The 18,338-nt window shown below is 40.3% G+C and overlaps 1 protein-coding gene across 4 annotated transcripts in view; it reads right to left on the bottom strand.

Annotated features, from left to right (window-relative positions):
* SORCS1 (sortilin-related VPS10 domain containing receptor 1) overlaps window positions 1-18,338 on the bottom strand; it is a 675,554-nt gene that overhangs the window by 288,675 nt on the left and 368,541 nt on the right. For all 4 annotated transcript variants that reach the window (XM_006879951.1, XM_006879950.1, XM_006879949.1 and 1 more), the window contains exon 3: window positions 7,161-7,260. In XM_006879951.1, coding sequence (XP_006880013.1) covers window positions 7,161-7,260 — 100 coding nt within the window. The remainder of the gene's footprint in view (window positions 1-7,160; window positions 7,261-18,338) is intronic.

The raw sequence follows: 18,338 nt of genomic DNA, 5'->3' as shown, positions 1-18,338 counted from the left end.
TCTCTTCACCATCCATCCTGATGCTACCGATTGGTCCAGTGGTGAGAATTTTTGTCTTCTTGACATTGAGCCTCAGTACCTGCCACATCATGACTGGACTATAGACATTATCTTGGGTTCTTTGCTTTATTCAAAGCTGTGTAAGGGCATAGAGATGCCCCTGGACTTATAACAACATTATGGACAATTCAGCCTGAGGAAGGAAGAATGGCCTAGCTGGATATTTTGTCTGTCTCTTTGTTTTCCCCAACTATGACATTAAGAGCTCAGGAGTTCCAGAGAGAACCCCCATCCTGGGGCAAAGAGGAAGCTGTCTAGCGGACATAGCTCTTGACACTCTTCCCTTGGTAGAGACACCACATGCTACAATTATTATTTAGGTTGTTTGAGAATTGGAGACTTACACAGCTGTTGGGAAAACACCCTGAGAAAACAAATGTAGTAGGCCCTTTTGATAAACAATCAGGAACATAAATGAATCATACTCAATGGACTGATGAAGGAGAAACACTCAGATGAGGACAGGTCAGAGCAGATGATCTGCCCCGTAAACCACTGTGTCCCACCCAGGTTAAGTGTAGGGAAGAGGCATTTACTCATTAACCAGTCACTTTAACTGAACTTTGGAAATCACCACTTCCTCTATCCCTCTGAATTCAAGCATTGAACTCCTTTGTGAATGAATCACACATGAGATTAGAGGCAAATGGATGATCTTGTACACAAAGGAACAGATAAAAGAGCCAGGGTGGGATGAGCAAGTGTTGTGTGTGCACCAAGGGAAATGTCATGCACCCCGTTTGATGTATTATACAATACAATGGTTCCCCTTGGCCCTGCCACATGATGCGGCCTGTGATGAAGGTCCTGGCACTTTAAATATTAATCATGTTCTTTCAGGCAAGACAAAAAAAAAAGGAAAAATTATCCATAATGGCCTAGAAATGACTAAACCCTACAAGAATTATTATTTTTATTATCTTTTTTTTTCTCTAAAAAATTCATTTCATAGCAGTTGTTCTTCTGTGCTGTGAGTCACTACATCTCCTAGGGCCCCAATGACTAAAAGAACTTCTCCCTAAGAGTGGCATCCACTTCCTGAACAGCATGCCTCCGGAAACTCTATGAACTTCGGTAAATGTCGATAGTTGTAGAGGGGCTTCAGGTCTTTGTTCAAAGGGTTGCTATGAGTCATGCTCGACTTGAAGGCAAACAACAATTCCCTAGCCTGCTCTGTCCTCATGGTCTCTGACACGCTTGAGCCTACTGCTACAGTCACGGTGTCAATCCATTTTGCAGGAGCCTTGCTCTCTTTCTCTGACCCTTCAACTTCCCCGGCGGGATGGGTTTTATTTCTGAGGACTGAGCCCTCCTGACAACGTGTCCAAAACATGTGAGCCCAAGTGTCAGCAGCCTCTTACGACCACCCTGGTGACACTTGACCCCAGACCCACTTGTTTGTATTCTTTTGGTACTCCAAAATGAGTTTTATAATTAGGGAAAAGAAATAAATCAGAGCTGGTTTCAGGGGGCACTTTCTTCTCAGGTTCCTGTCTTTGAGTGTAACACTCAGCCCAAGTTTCATTTCAATCCTCAGTCCTATGTCACACCTCTACTGTACACTACGATCCTCTATCAGGAATGCCAAGGACTGTAAGCCTGTTCAAGGCACTCTGTCCTACTTAGGAGTTGACATGAGACATGGTTGCTGGTGAGCTGATTCCAACATGGTGAACCCATGTGTTGTAAAGTAGAAGTGTATCTCACAGTTTTCAAACTCTGTTTTCCCTAAGCAGTTCACCAAACACTTCTTCCATAATGCCTTAGGATGGACTCAAAACTCCAACGTTTGCATTGGCGGCCAAGCGCATTAACTATCTGTAGCAGCACCCAGGAACATCCTCTAACACCTAGAATTCAAATTGACGGAAAAGTGCTTAAAAGTGAAGCAGATGTCCTGGAGATGAGAGAGAATGAGAAAATCTCATTAGGGGAACTGATGATATTTTATTGGACAGGTGGCATTTGAAGGCTATTTTAAAGTCTTAATGATCCCAGCTTTTCTTGTACTCCTTGCATATAACCTCAGGCAACCCCTGAACTCACCAGGATTCTGTTCCCTTGCCTATTAAATTAAACAGTGGAATCTGACTATTGCTAATATATGTTTGTTATGATTCATTGATTCAATATATTTTCCTCAGAGAAGTTGGTAGGCTTTCTCAACTACAACCTTCCCTTGACCTGAAGTCACGCACATGGGTCTGACCAGGAGGAATTACATGTGGTTTGGGCAGAAAGAAAAGAAGTGAGGCCTCAATAATCAAATCCTTGTTTAGCAAGTGTCATATACAGTATGGTAATTAAAGCCTAAACATCTGGAGAAAATGCAAACAGTGTTTAATGTTGGCATGTACCAGGAGACCCACAGGAATGATCAATGTGTTCGGAGGAGCCAGAGTCCTATTTATAGGATGAAAGTCTTGGAAGACTCTCTCAGCAGGAATATTATTAATTAAGCAGTGATAACACAGAAATGAGAGAGAACTGAGGTCTGGAGGGGCCACGGGGAATAGAAGAAACGCTCTCTGGGTTTCCTGTTGGCTGAGAATGTGGTGTGTGCAGAACCTAAGAACGCTGGGATGAAATGAACTAGCTGCCCTGAGTCACACATACAGACACATAGAGACAGTTTTCTCTTTCTCCCCTCAAAGCACTCCACTTCTTTAATTTTCGAATATGTTATACTACACTGCAGGCTGGGAGAACGGCTCCATTTTCTTGAAGGTGATGTGAGAAAGGTATTGCTGACAGATGGAAGCAAAGCGTAAAGAGGTTTCTTTCTTTTTATTTTAGCAAAACGTAAATAAATTCAGTGTAGACTTAAGAAGGGGTCCTGCATTGATTTTGTCTTCGTTGTTACATCTGCATTGCTTCCATCCATCTGTTTGTCCATTCTAGCTGTTCCTGGTAGGTAGAGGTTACATCGTCTCTTCTCATAGCAGACTAGACGTACGGAGTTAATAAACCATAGCTGACACCCTCAAGTCTTGGGATTTATCATGAGCAGGGACCGGTGGGAATGTTCTCCCCGGAAGACCTGGTGGCAGGATTGCCTCTCCATAGGTACTGAGTCCCTCTCAGCCTTGTCCCCTTGGGTCCGTCACATATATCAGAGCCCAGGCCTATGATTCATTCTAAAAGGAGGAGTGTGAACGAGCTAAGATCTACCTGGGAGCCAACCTTCTGTGTGTCATGGCTGTTGAAGATTTCCCAGACTTACGTATGATGAGATTACAGTCTTTTCCGTAACAGACGGGTCCGAGGAAAACCGTTGTAATTTACAGCAGCTAGAGGAGCATCCGCCAGCAGACAGGCATCAATCTCAACTGTAAATAATAGCTCGCTTTGTTCTGGATTCTGATCCCGGCGATGCTCCTAACAAGCTGCCTGCAAAGTCAGGGCATGATGCCCGCTGTTGGCTACATGTTGACTGAAGGACTACACTTGTCCTCACACGCAGCTAAAAATAGCTACGCGATGGGGAAAGGCGCAGACGGGTTTCCGCGGAACTCAAGACAGCTGCCCTGACGTTGTCAGTTTTATTCCAGTGGCTCCCGCTGATGTGAGAAGCAGAGGGGAGTATTTGATACAACAGACGTTAACTTGCAAGAGAGCACCCCAGAGACTGGAAAGAATTAATACATCGCTTTCAAGGAGCCTGCCCTTTTCACTGGAGGATAGCCGGAGTCCTGAGAGAATTGGAGCGAACATGTGTGCCTTTGTCCTGCATAATTAACAGAGCCTATTTCTTTTTCTGCAGCTCCTTTTTTCTTATAGAACATTTTATTGTTTGGCGAAATATACTCACACCTGAACATGGTGTACAGGTCTTATCTCTTTGGTTCAAGTGTATCTCCTTCGAGGAGGGTGGTGTGGTATGTATTTCATGGTGACAAATTGATCTCATAAGTAGAAAAACTGTATACAAATATACTGCGATGTCAACTTTATTGATTTTTGCACCATTGTAAAGACCTTCATCATCCTCCAATGTTTCTTAAATCGATCAGCTTCTGAGAAAGTGACCCTGACCTCATTTATCTGTAGAGGAAAAGATCTCTTGACTAAGTTCTACCCATAAGCATGGTGATTTAAATGACTTAGGATTGCCTCTGCTCTAGTGTAGGTAGCCGGCCCAGAGACATGGGGTTCTCCTAGCCACATGGACAGTGACTTCTATTTCCCAGACACAAGGATCTACCTACAGCCAGCTACCTGCCCATGGTCAAATGATCTTATTCAAGGCCTCCAGGTAACAACACACTAATTAAACAGACTGATTAACACGGTAGGTACAAAGAGGTTAAGCACTCAACTACTTGATTATTCAAATAAGCACTTGACTATTCAAATACACCCAGCGGGGCCTCAGAAAACAAGGACAGCAATCTGCTTTCAAAAGATCACAACCCTGAAAATACCAGGGAGCAGTTCTATTCTGCACGTGTGGCATCGCCACCAGGCAAAGTGTACTCAATGATCGGTGACCACAGCAACTGAACTGAGTGGATTCTCCTCAGGGCTCTTGCTGTATTCAAGCTAAGCACTGCTGTCAGTCTTGGAAGTTACAGCTAGACTTCAGAACCTCCTAACCTTCAACCCAGCTTCTGAAAACAACCTTTAGGTCTCCAGAACAACATCATACTATCATGAGGCTACAAAAAAGCCTACACTTATTTCAATAGAAGCCATCTTATTAATATTACTATTTTATCATGCTTCTCTCTTACACCTGCCGACAGAAGAGTAATAGTTAATGATAAGAACAATCTTAAGATCTCTGCCAGTAGTAAACATCTTTGTTTTTTGCTGTGCCAATGTACAAATGGAGAATATAAGTTTCAGTATTTTTAAATGGCTCAAGTAAGGACATCTGGTAAGTAGAGGCAGAGTAAATCCAGCACTTTAGATTGTTGAGTCTTAGTTAAGGGATTTGTCTATTATAAAATAGAGAAAAATTTTCTATTACAATATGACTATTACAGTCACTCTTTCTTTTGTGGAGTCACTGGTGTACCTGAACCACTGGAGATGCCTGTTTTTTTGGTTAGCAGTGCAAACACTGTGGACCACATCAACAGGACTGTATACAGCAGATGAAAATAATTTGCATATGATAGTCGATTGTATACCAGTAAGCAGTCAGTAAGGTAAAGACAGTCTAAACTACAACTCTAAATTATGAAGTCAGCATTATTGAGCTCCCTCATCCAACACAATGACTCTTAGTCACACATGTCTGTTTATGTCTAAATTAATGAAAAGGAAAATAAAATTGAAAATCCAGTGTCTCTGTCACACTTCTCATATTTCAAATGCTCAACAGCCACTAAGAAGTTAGCAGCCTTAGGATCACACACCTTTAAGGAACGCCTATCATCACAGACACCGCTCTTTATAGAGGGAAATCACAACTATTACTTGCAATAATTGCATTCAGGAGTAATAAGAAGAGAAAAGAAGATACAAGTAGAGAAGAGGAAACCACTGCTTGAGCCTTTGGTTAATCCTATGATAATCACTTGAGGTGCTTCGTGTCATGTAATCTTTGCAACTTCCTTTATGAGGCAGGTACTATAATTAAGTTGTCCACAGTGAGAATAAATCACTCTAGTTGCACACTCAGTAAGTGGCAGGGCTGGGTTTTTCATTCACGTCAACTACTTTCAAAGTCTATACTCAACTGGTATGTTGATTCTACTGGAGACCTTGGAATGTTTAGAGTCAGAGTTTTGTACTATATTTTACTGACATAATTATTAGGGGACACTGGTGGTCTAGTGGTCCTAAACACATTTTAAAAATCTGGAGAACCTTCTCAAGGTAAAGTTACCAGAACTTTACTCCAAAACAGCAAGGGTAGTGTCAGGGCATATTGTCACCTTGCGTTCTTGATGTGCATCTAGAATTGATGATGTCTTCCAGCTGGGTAATTATACACAACCTACTTACACCATGACATGACTAAGGTAAACTATGAGAATGAAAATCTAGATCATGACGCTATGACCAAAAGAGAATACTGAAAAGGACATCTTCATGAATAGTGCCTCCCTATTTCTTGATAACGTTGTGTGCTTTCGAGTCAGAAATGATTCACAGCTAATCCTCCAGAGAGTTTTCAGAGGCAGCAAATGGACACTGTAAATTCTTGTAACACAGGTTATACTTTAAAATTTCAAGGCAGAATTTAGAATTTGAGGATGACAGCAGATAGATGAAGAAATGGATGTAGAATCGCACTCCTCCTGAGATAAGCAGGTAATTCTCACATAAAGCAAATGTTTTTCTTCTCAGAAAATAATTCCTCTGAAGACAAGATATCTTAACAGAGGCCACATTATCTGCTGTAAAAAGTTCTAACTACCAATAAAGACAACTGGAACGTAATCTCATCTGTGTCGAAAACTCTGCAGTGAGAGTCAACTTCTTAGTTCTCTAAATGAAGTCAATTTCTTAGTTCTCTGAACCTTAGTTTGGTTATATATAAAATTAGGATGTGTCTAAGCTTGTGATCTCCAAAACTTCTTCCATCTAAGACCATTCCCAGGAGGGAGCAATTCCTCCACTCTTTCCAAGGCACTGTCTTCTTCCATCAAATGCAGAGCCTTCACCTTGTTATTTGTTCTCAGGCTGAACAAACATTTGAAATTAAAGTTCCAACTTGCCCCAGGAAAATGCATTCACGTAAACTCTAGTCAAAGTATTTACTCCATGTCAGGCAAGCACAAGGGGCAGAAGGGGAGAACTTATGGAAGGCTATTTGTTCTGCTGTCTTGTCAAAGTTCCTCTGATTCCTGCATCTGACTGGTCAGAGCTTGTGTGAGCCAGCAGTGTCCACTCAACAAAACTCAACTAGTAGCTGCTTCTCAGAAATGGTAATGACCCACATACCTTAAGCCCTTCCATGTTCACAGATGATGATCTAAAAATTATGATGTGTCAGGCTTTCTTCTCACCTGACCATCCCCTCAAGTCATATGTAGACCATTAACCTCAACTTGATTGTAATTGATTTGTAGGCAGCAAGAGAGACTAGCCAACAAGACAGAAGTCACATCATGAAGAAGCGACAATGCTGAGGATACAATTCTTACCTTCCGCTTGTTGGTGGGACACACATACAGATAGCTCAGGATAGTCTTCAAGCCAACCTTATCATTCAGCTTCTCATAGGTTGTCCCATAATCGGTTGACCTGTAATTCAAAAGGCACATGAATGAGGAAAGAAGTATACGTCATTTGGCTGCTTGTCAGCTTAATGCACGTTTTACAGAGTGGAAGGACTCTCTGGGGTTTCTGAGTGATTCATGCAGTATATAATGATGCTTAATTATGTACACTGTAGCATCATATGAGTGTTTAACATTTGCATTTAAATCGAATTGGTAAAAATGAAAATTCCATCTCTCTCTTGCTCCGTATTGCATGCACACTGCATAAAGAATGTGGTTCGTCTTAAAAGATTAAGAGATGAGCATGGCTCTTGGATTTGACCAAAGAAAGAAAGTGTTGTTAGTGGGATCTGACATTTCCAAAGTTTTCCTTTATCACAGTGACAAAGAAAGCTTTCCGGATTGATCTAAAAATTGTGCTTACTTTTATGAGTCACTGAATATATGGTAGGTCAATCCCTTCAAAAGTCATTGTGCTTTTTCCTATTATTTAACAGTAAGAAAATATGACATTTCAGAATCCTGCTTGGTGGGGTTTTCTAGTGTTAAGCAACTCTGACTGACAAGGGCATATTCCTTAATATTCTCTTTATCATTCTTGTAAATTCTATCCTCTTTATCTAGGTACCAGTCAATAACTGAATAGAGAGGTTTTAATCATCTCCTCTATGAAGGTCTGTATTCTGAATTTCAGAATCATTATCTTCTTAGATCATCATTAAAGTCATATACAGCGGGGGGGGGGGGGAGCGGGAGGGAATATTATCTCTACTTAATCAATGTAGTTAAGAGATGTTAAGTGATCTGTTCAAAGTCACATAGCTGATAAGGGAGGCAGCCAGAATTTTAATCCAGGTACACAGGCCTTAAGCACATGCCTCTTTCACTATACCACATCTTTTCACACTTATGGAAGAGATTAAAGTTCTCATTTCTACCTACTAAAGCTATGAGTTGCCTATGACTCGACAGCACTTAACAACAATAACACCAACATAGAGAGAGATCAGTTGGCCTAGTGGACAGAAAGTGATGCTACCAAGCGAAAGGTGGGTGACTTCTAATCCGCGGCCCTCAGGCCTGTTTTTCATTGGTTTTATAGAGTATATATTTTATATTGTATACTCCTCTATTAATAAACTTAGCCTAGGGATAGATGAACAGTCTATACTCCATTATGCATGATATGAGAGCTCCATTTTCATAGTGAAATAATTGGAAAGGCAACTAGAGGTGTAGGGAGCAGGCAATGGACGCTGTGATGAGGAGTCTCTACTAACTGCTTTGATGTGATCTTTGAGTTATCCAACAAACATCTTCACCTTCAGAAAACATACTTTAGAAAGGCAAAGAAAAACGACACCTCATGGATTCTCTGTGAAATCATCCCTCTACGCTTGTGTGTATGTCACTCCGTATGTATAACTGAAGTTCTAATGTGACAAAAACAGAATGGCATAACCAGCCTACATTTCTTTATAACTTTCCTTTAACAGAGATGGTCTCACGAGACATTTTCTTTTATTATAAAATTACCAGCCCACCAATTCATATTCCCCAAGGGATCTTTGATTAATTCAGTGCCATTTCTGACTCCTTGATTTTACAGAGCTCAAAAACCTAACCAAAACTTGGTAATTGAGATAATAATGACAGTGGACCTGGAGGGATAAAAATTATGGAACTGTGATAATTCGACTTTTAAAATGATCACTGCCATAGGATCAGTTCTGAACCAAAGCAACCCTGTGCTAGGTTTCTGAGGCTGCAAATCTTTGCAAGACGTGCCATGTGCCGTAGAGTCGGAACTGACTCATAGCTGACTCTCCGGTGTGTTTTGAGAAGCAGTAAATTGCACAGGAGGAGACTGTCTATCTTTCTACTGCAGAACAGTTGGTGGATTTGAACTGAGTATCTTTGGGATTTCAGTGCAGCTTCTTACTACTAAGGCACCAGAGTGTTCCTTACAAGAGGCCACTGTCCATCTTTCTGGTAGATTAAAGTCAGATCTTTTGTGTAGCAACCCCACACACTATACACTACACCACCAATGATGTGGGTTTTACATTTACAATTGGTATAGACTAGTGGTTCTCCACAAACCCAGATTAGAGTTGTTGTGATGTGCTGTAGAGTTGGAACCAACCCACAGGCGACCCTCCAGAGGACTTTCAAAGCACGCAAACAGCACAGGAGGAAAATGCTCATCTTTTACACAGAGAAGTTGGGAGGTTGTAAACAGAAGCATTTGGGGTGGCAGGATAGGTAGGTGTTATGGGCAGAACTGACAATCAACACAATACTCCAACAGTGCAGCAAAGTCGGGCATGAAAATACGAAATATTTGCAAAACCTAGTAATCCAAGTTCCCTGACTGGCTATTCTTCCTACCCTCAACCCCATGACCTCTTCCTTAAAGACGTTCTAGATCTAGCCAAAGGTCAGCAATCAGAAATTAAGGGCTGGCACACAGGGGTCAAGAAACATGTCCCAATGCTAAACTTCCATTTGCTCTGATTGGTCAGTGTACAAGCCAATCAGACTGAGCCCCAAGTAGGAAGACAGATATCATCGGGGAGGTACTACATTTTAGAAATCTATTTCATCTACACCCTCCCACTTCCTAGTTAACAGTGTCCAGTTATCTTTACACAATGAATTTGAGGTACTGCATTCTCCTCAGCACTTGAGATGCACAGGAGAGAGAGAGAGAGTGATATGGAGAGGGATGGGAAGACCCTCAACCAAGTGGACTGACATAGTGACTGCTGCAATGGGCTCTTGTGTGTCAGGAAGTGTGAGGATGGCACAGGACAGGACAGGGTTTATTCAGCTCTTTTGCCCATATGGTCACTAAGAGATGTTCTTGACTTAATGGCACCTAGCACCACCACCACAAACAATGTGTGTATGTATGCAACAAATATAAAGGTTACAATTATCTAATAATGTATATTCATTATGTATATATATTTAGGAAACTCTGGTGGCTCAATGATAAGTAACTACACTGCCAACACAAAAGTAGGTGGTTCGAATCCACCAGCTACTCCATGGGAGAAAGATGGGCAATCTCTGCCTAGGAAGACCCACTGGAGGTTCAGCTATGGTTTGGTTCTGATTAGACAGTACAAAACAAAAATTGCATATTTAAAAAAATATAAAAAGCCAGTTAGCTGGTTGATCATCTCTGTGTGTGGCAATGGAGATTTCTAATATCGGAACTGATATGGTAAAACTCAGTATCTCTTTATTTAATAGTATTTCATAAATGTCAATATTCTGGTAAGCTAATGGTAAGAAGATGTCCTGCAATCCCAAAGTCAAACAATTTGAATCCAGGGGAGCTCTGGTGGCCTAGTGGCAAGGAGCTGCAACTACAATCCCAGAGGCGAACGGTTCAAATCCACCAGATGCTCTGCCGGGGAAGGAGGGACAATCTCTTCCTGTACCAGTCAGATCTGATTTGACGGTACACGCACACAAAAATAATATAGTAAAAAAAACCAAACAATTTGAATCCAGCAGCTCCATGAAGATGGATGGATACTCGCCTCCTGTGGGATTTACTGCCTCTGAAAACCCAGAGGAGAGTCATTTATGGGTTGGTTCCAGTTTGAAAGTACACAAGAAGCAGCATGCAATTTTTGGTTTTTTAAAGCATGGAACACGTATTTTTTTTTCTTCTTTTTTTTTTTTCCTTTCAGCCATTGTTGTTTTTTTTTATGATTTGTGTTCAATTCAAATCAATTCCATAACATGAAAAGTTGCTATGAATCAAAACATAAATACACAAACACAATAGAGAATACGAAGAGATGTACAGCATTCAGATATGAAACAAAAAAGAGTTTTCACACACACACACACACACACACACACACGTAGCTTGAGATTTATCAGGTCTGACTGTTTCCATATGAAGGTTTCTAACCATGGGGGACAAATGACTTTGGTTTTCAAGGCTACTGTGTTCATATTAGATAACTGGAACATCTAAGAATCAGTGCGTGACCATGCAAACAAAAGACTTCATGAAGTGTCTATTTTAAAAAAGTTTCAGTGCATCTAGGCAGTTGTAAAAGATTTGCTTTCCAGAATCAAGCCCACCTTAAACCAGGTTCTAACAATTTAAAAATATTTATTAGTACAGAAAGTGTTTCAAATGTGACAATTCTGATTTAAAAAAAAAATTAAAAAGGTTAACATGAAGAGTATAAAAGTTTATGAATTTAATGAAGATTTACTCCCATTCATTTCCCATGTTCTTGATTTACGTTACATTTGGTTCCTTTACATGTTTGCCTTTTCTATTTCTAAATTTTTATTTGTTTGATCTTCAGACAGATGAATTTTTAAATTGTAAAAAATATCAAACATATGTGTAAACAGAAGAGCAGTATTTTTTAATTTATTCAGGTCAATGCACTCCCTACTCTTTGGAGTCAGTTTAGCCCACCACTGAGTCTGGTGCTTTCGTTGACTGGAAATAGGTGATGTGAAATGTCTAACATATGACTTTATATAAGCAAAATACACTCATTAAATTTCTATTCAGGGTACATTCCAATGAATCATTCCTTGACACATGCCAACAACATTCAAAGCAAACACAATGTCAAACCCAAAGCCTCAAAGAAGAGTTCAGTTCCTAAGAAAACAGTGAGAGCATAACAATGGAAAACTTTCTCTAGAGCATTAAATTAGTACTGCTAAAACAATACAACGGGGGTGGAGGTGGGGTGGGCAGGGAGAAAAGTACAACAATGAATGAATGGAATTTCAAAATCTCTGTAGATGTTCATTGAAATGAAAAATATATTAATTAATTAAAACAAAAACAAAAACAAACAATACATAGAAGACACAGAATCATCTGAACGTTACTTCTAATGTAAATAGAACCATGGAAGTAATTTCTATTATCCAATCATTTCATGGACCTATAGATTTAATGAATGAAATGTGAATCACCATTCAACACCCCATCCTTTCTTTCTAGATACCACTATCCTTTTTTTCTTTTTTTCTAAAATAGTTTTAAGTGTCCAGATATCATCTCCAGACATGTGGATGCTGTTTCTCTTCATCTGCTACGTGAAATCCCAACACATATGACACTGGCACTCATCATATGGTCAAGCTCTTCACCTGTCCTTCAAATCAGTGGAATCAGAAATTCTTAACATTTTATGAGTCAATAAAATAAGGCATGGGATCATTAGATTCGATGGAGCTCTGGTTTTTCCTTGCCACAATCAATTTCCAGGCACCATTTGGATTGAGTTGAGAAGACCAGTAGCAGAGGTGTTGCTCTGCCTGAGTCTCTTAACTGTAGGGGTAGAAGAGGAGGGGGAAACTACAAGGAGGCTGGCTGTGCCCTGCAGGGGCTTCCACTTCCTTTGATGGAGGTGTTGGGTGGTGTGGCAACTGAGGTATACTGGGAGCAGTTCCTTGATTGTGGCCCGTTGTATTATTTGAATAAATCTGCATGAGGAGGAGCAGTGTGAGGAGAAGCAGCCCCAGCCCCAGCCTGGCCACCACTCCTCTGACTAGGTCTTTACAGTGGTGTGCAGCGCCTCTCTGGGTGCTGGCAGCGCAGGGAATCCCAGCCAGGGGCAATGCAGCAAGGTGAGGAAACATATTTCTTACAGCATTTTACAAATATATCCCCATTCTTAAAGGGGAAGTAGTGAGATCACTACCCTGCCTTGCAAATCACTGTCATCAAGTTGATTCTGACCCACAGTGCCCTTCCGTCAGGTGCTCAGATCTTCAAGGAGACTGTCCATCCTTCTCCTAAGGAGAGACTGGCGGATTTGAACCTCTGACCTTTCAGTTCACACACAACACGTTAAACATCATACCATCAGGCCTCTTTGAGAACTTAGGGAAACAAGATAACAACTACAACAGAAAAGATGGGGATCCTGACTTTAAAAAGAATGAGAAAATAATAATGGTATTTTTAAAAGAGAAAATTTGCAATATGAAATGTGATATACCGTTACAAAGAAAAATGGAAGTAATACATTTTATAATGGTACATTCACACAATGGAATACTATGCAGCACGCAGGAGCAATGATTTTGTAAATTACTACCTAACACGGGAGGGACTGGGGAGTGTTATGCTGAGTGAACTAACTCAGTCTCATAAGGACAAATACTGTGTAGGATCATTATTGTAGAGTATGTATGAAGATCCAAGGAGGGAGGTTGCTTAAACATCGGGTAGCACAATTTGATGGGTGAAGGGATGGATTGGTAAAGGAAGCCGGAATGGTCTGGTGTCAAAAAATAATGCATATGAGCTATATGAATTTTGTATGTAAACCAGTATAAAATAAAATAAATTTTTTTAAAGTATCATACAGGGCTGGAAAGAGGATACATTACAAAAAAAACCTGCTGATTAAACCTGATCAAGATGACAACATCCCAAAACCACAGGGACTTTGTGGCAGAGCCCATGGGGGGCAAAGCCTGTGGGGAGCCTGGCCTGAATCAGTTAAGTCCTGGGTAAGAAACTGGAGGAGAGGGGCTTTGGCAAGCCGTACGTCGTCCCTGGGCAGTTGCTGGGGTTAAAGAAGATGAAGACCTCTTCCGGGAATGGTTCAAGGGCATATGCAGTGTCAATGTCCAGCAGTCCCAGGATTCTAGGGGTACCTTCCAGAGAGGTTCAGTGCCTTCTTGTGAGGCTGTGTGGAAGCCCACTGTCCTTAGCCCTCCGGCTCCAGTTTGCAGCTGAATGTGGGCTCCTCCCTTCTGTCCTCAGAGGAGACTGAGGGAGCTGGCTGTTGTCCGGCTCACCTCCGAGGCTTTGTAGGAGTCTTCTCCCCTTACCATTTTAACTGTTTTCAAGTCCTCCTCCTGTATGGATTCCCCTTCCTTCTCGTTTCCTGGCCAATTCCATGGTGATGTTACAGGGTTCTAGGTTCCTTCACTCACTCTTTAACTTTCACCTCCAGCCTATTTTTATGCCATTTGGGCTTCTTTTTGGAACAAAAGTCACTATTTTTTTTAAAGTCACTGTTTTTGTAAAGTTCTGTAAATCAATAAAGTCAGGGGCCTTACAAAAAATGTATCATATATAGACACAGTAAAAGTACAATTTTACAAAAACCCCAACGGATTACCCTCGAAAGCTGATGTGACCCTACAGAACAGAGCAGAATTATCTGAGAGAGTTTTTCAAGCTATAATCTCTACAGGGGGACCACCACAGTATTTTGTTTTGTTTTGGGGTTTGGGTTGTTTTTGGTTTTTATTTTTTTTTAAGGAAAAACTGGCGATGATTTTTCAGGTCAAATCTTAGTGCTTAACCAGTGAGCCACCAAAGTTATCTGATGCAATACAAGTAGCCTTGAATTCTCAATTTGTACCGGTGTTCCAAAAAAACTCTACAGCAAGCATTATTGTTTCATGCTTTGTTTACAGGTTGACTTGTCACAGATAAAAACAGGCCTCTGTCAGCACTATACTGTGGTAGAAGAAGCTGAAAGTTTTGCAAGGGGTGTGTGTGTGTGTGTGTGTGTGTGTGTGTGTGTGTGTGTGTGTGTGTGTTTAAGAAAAGCATTCCAGGATAAAGAACTATGCAAGTGATTAAATCAAGCTTGCCTGCTTTTGCATTTGATCCTTAATCCTTCCTTTACTCTTTCTTGAAACACGTCTTAAAGAGTGACTTCTAGAACATTTGAGGGGCTCTACTCTTCTAAGCATTCGTTCTGCATGCCTTTATTGAAGTGTTTACCAGGTGCACAGAGCTGAGATGAATTGCTCTGAGGGGTGGTTAAACCATGTTCGAGGCATCACACCTGCTTCCCAAGAGCTCATGATCCCTTTGAGATGGCAACTCTCCTATCACACTTAAAGCAGGGATCAATACAGAGGATGGAAAATGTACACAAGGAGAGGCAGAAATAAGCAACGTGATTAGATTTCCTCTACTATATAATCTCATACCTCCACATGACATAAACCGCATGGACTAATCTGTAAACTCAATGAATTTTGCTCTACAAAGGCTTAGGATACAGAGGGTCACACAGAGCTTAGCCTATAGGATAGGCTCTCTTATTTCTCTCCTAGTGCATATATATTTTTTCTCAATGTTTCTTGCTATTCTTTTTCTAAAATTCGCTCTAAGCGTAACATAAATCCTTAAGGCAAATCCAAAACACTGAAGATCATTTAGGTTCAATTCTCTTATGAGAGAAGACACTCTAAGAACATCATCATGTTTTATTTTTTTTCTGAAGGTATCTGAATTTACTGTGTCCTCTTTTGAAGGACGTGTGGTTGCAGGTTTTGGAAGGATGTGAATAACAGAATTGAAGACTGGAATTTGGGAGTTAAAGAGCCTTCTTCCTCCTTTTATAATAACTGCACTAAGATTTCATTGCAGGATAGACTATTACTCTTAAGAATATTAAAAGATAAAATCATAAAAATGAAGGTTTATTGGGTGCTTACAGTCTGATCTAAGTTCTTCAAATGCAGATGCTTACAGAGTGGATACTGATATTAATCATGTGTTGCAGATAAGGACTATCTGGAGATATAACCAAGCTGCTTGAGGCCACATACGTAGAAGGGGCCACTCCTGAGCTTTCAACCTCAACACCATGCTTCTGTGCCTCCTTCAAATGTCACGAGAAGCAAGTCAGAGGAGAAAAATAAGAGGCATTTAAGGGGGGGGGGGAAGTTTACATTTCCTCATTAAAGTGTTAGTGGTCTTTAGACAATGTTCACCAAACAGAAGCTCATCTCCATCCAGGGTAAAAAGGCAGAAGGACTAACAAAGCAAATCATATTTTTTAATAAACAGGCAAGTAGAAACAGAATAATCCAAGAGAAAGAAAGTTATGCATATTATCTGGTTCACACTGGCTCGTGGGAAGGCTAGAAATAATGGTAAAACAACTAAGTCACCTTGTTCATGATCCGTGACTGATTAAAATGATCAAGATATTACAACTGAATAGGAAGAGCTAGCCTTGGAAGTCAAATAGACTCAGTGAGTCAAGATTTCACGTCTTGCTATTGTTGTCACTGTTAGGTCTTGTGGAACAGGAAATGCCTCATAGCTGACCCTCCAGTGGGTTTTCAAAGGAAGTAAATCCTTCCACAGGCTTTATTCAGTTTTCCAGACTTGTTAAATACAATGCTCACTGCACTTTATCTTATGTGACAAAACCTTGTTGTTTTGGGGTAAATCTGTTGTAAAGGACTTCTTTAAAGCACTAAGCACAAGACCGTCACTTTAAAGACTAAGGTGCACCTGATCCAAGTCATAGTATTTCCAAATGCTTCCTATGCACCTGAAAGACGGATAGTGAATAACAATGACAGGGGGAGAATGGATGCCTCTGAAATGTGGTGCTGGGGACAAGTACTGAATAAACACATGAGGCCAAAAGAACAAACACATTTGTCTTGGAGTAAGTGTAATCAATGCTCTTTAGAGGCACGGAAGTGAAACTTTATCTCACATACTTTGAGCTAGTTACCAAGAGGTGCCAGCCAGTCCTTGAGGAGAGACTCACTACTGGGAAGGACAGAGCACAAAAGAGGAAGATCCTCAAAGTGAAAGATTAACAGTGACTACAACTACGGGCTCGAGCATGTCAAAGATCATAAAGATGGCACAGGACACAGCAAGATCCTGATCGCTTATTCATGTTGTTGTTGTTGTTAGAGTTGAGGTGCAACTAATGCATAACTGACCCACCAGCGGGTTTTCAGAGGCAGATGATCACATGGGAGATTGTCCATCTTTCTCTCATGGAGCAGCTGATGCATTCAAACTGTGTGCGTTGGGATTTGCAGTGCAGCTTCTTTCTTACCACTACGGTGGTCCCTGAAACGTCATTGTTCACTTGATGGCCTCCTCTGTACGACACTTGGATTCTACCACCAGCCCTTTGTCCCTCATTCATAGTCAATGCCTCTCCACCCAAGTAAACTCACATGTTGACTTGAAAGAACACTGGTTTCAGGAGAATTTCTAAGTTAAGATGAATAAGAAAGAAAGGCTTAGTACCTATTTTCAAAATAGCAGCCACTGTGAGGATGGTTTATAAGCAGACAAGGATTAGATCTTGTGTGTGTGGTTCTCATAACATGAGGGCTGATTAGGCGGCAGCTGATAACGGTTCACCTTTCCAGCACAATCCTTTTGTTTTCTAACCACAGGATTTATTCCTGTCTGATAGATTATTACTTATTTGTTAGTGTCTAATCACGCTAACCAAAATGTGAGGTTTCCGAGAACAGAGACTTGTCTATTTGGCTATTCTGTTGTCTTCTAGCACTGAGAACAGTACCTAGAACATAGCAGGAACTACTTGTTTTTGACAGACTGGCTTTCTAAGTGCTTACTCTTCTAGTTTAGCCCACTGGACTCCTAGGATTTCACAATTAGGAATGTCACATGGATTTTTTTTGGACACTGTCATCTCTGTTATTCACAAATGCAATCGGCTGTTTGGAATGAAATGTCACTAGGGTGATGAAGATGTTCTAAGTTCTTCTGTTTTTAAACCTCTATCGGGTATGCATTTGATAACCATTTTTTTTTAAATTTAAGTCAATCTGGATTGCATCTTTTTAAATTTATTAATTATTATTATTAATTCATAAATTTAGTTATTTATTTAGGGTGATTCATAATTTCAAATGGCTTCTGCACTTTTACAAGAATGATCATTTCTAGGATCTCCTTTAAAACAAGAAAAAGAAATCAGACATACCTGTAATGAGACTATTTCAAAAGATTTTTAACAGGGTTAAGTTACAAAGTTACTTTACCAAGTCTATTAAATAGATCTAACATACATAATTGACATTTACAGCAAAATCAACCTAAAAATATGATTCTTGCCTTTTAAAAAATTTTATTATTATTAATTTTAATGAAAATTTACAGACTTTGTTTTATTATTATTATTATTATTATTATTAAATTTTATTAGTTTTCATGAACATTTACAGGGATTTGGGGTTTTCATTCCTTCATTGCTGCACCATTCTCTCTACCCTCCTCCCCAGTTTGTTCTTCTTCCCCCGCCATCCGAATGTCTGTTTTAACTGTCCAAT

Source organism: Elephantulus edwardii, unplaced genomic scaffold (assembly GCF_000299155.1).
Source record: "Elephantulus edwardii isolate Elephantulus edwardi_28Jun2011 unplaced genomic scaffold, EleEdw1.0 scaffold00006, whole genome shotgun sequence".
NCBI lineage: Eukaryota > Metazoa > Chordata > Mammalia > Macroscelidea > Macroscelididae > Elephantulus > Elephantulus edwardii.
The sequence above is the reverse complement of the archived record's forward strand: the minus strand, read 5'-3'. Positions and strand labels throughout refer to the sequence as shown.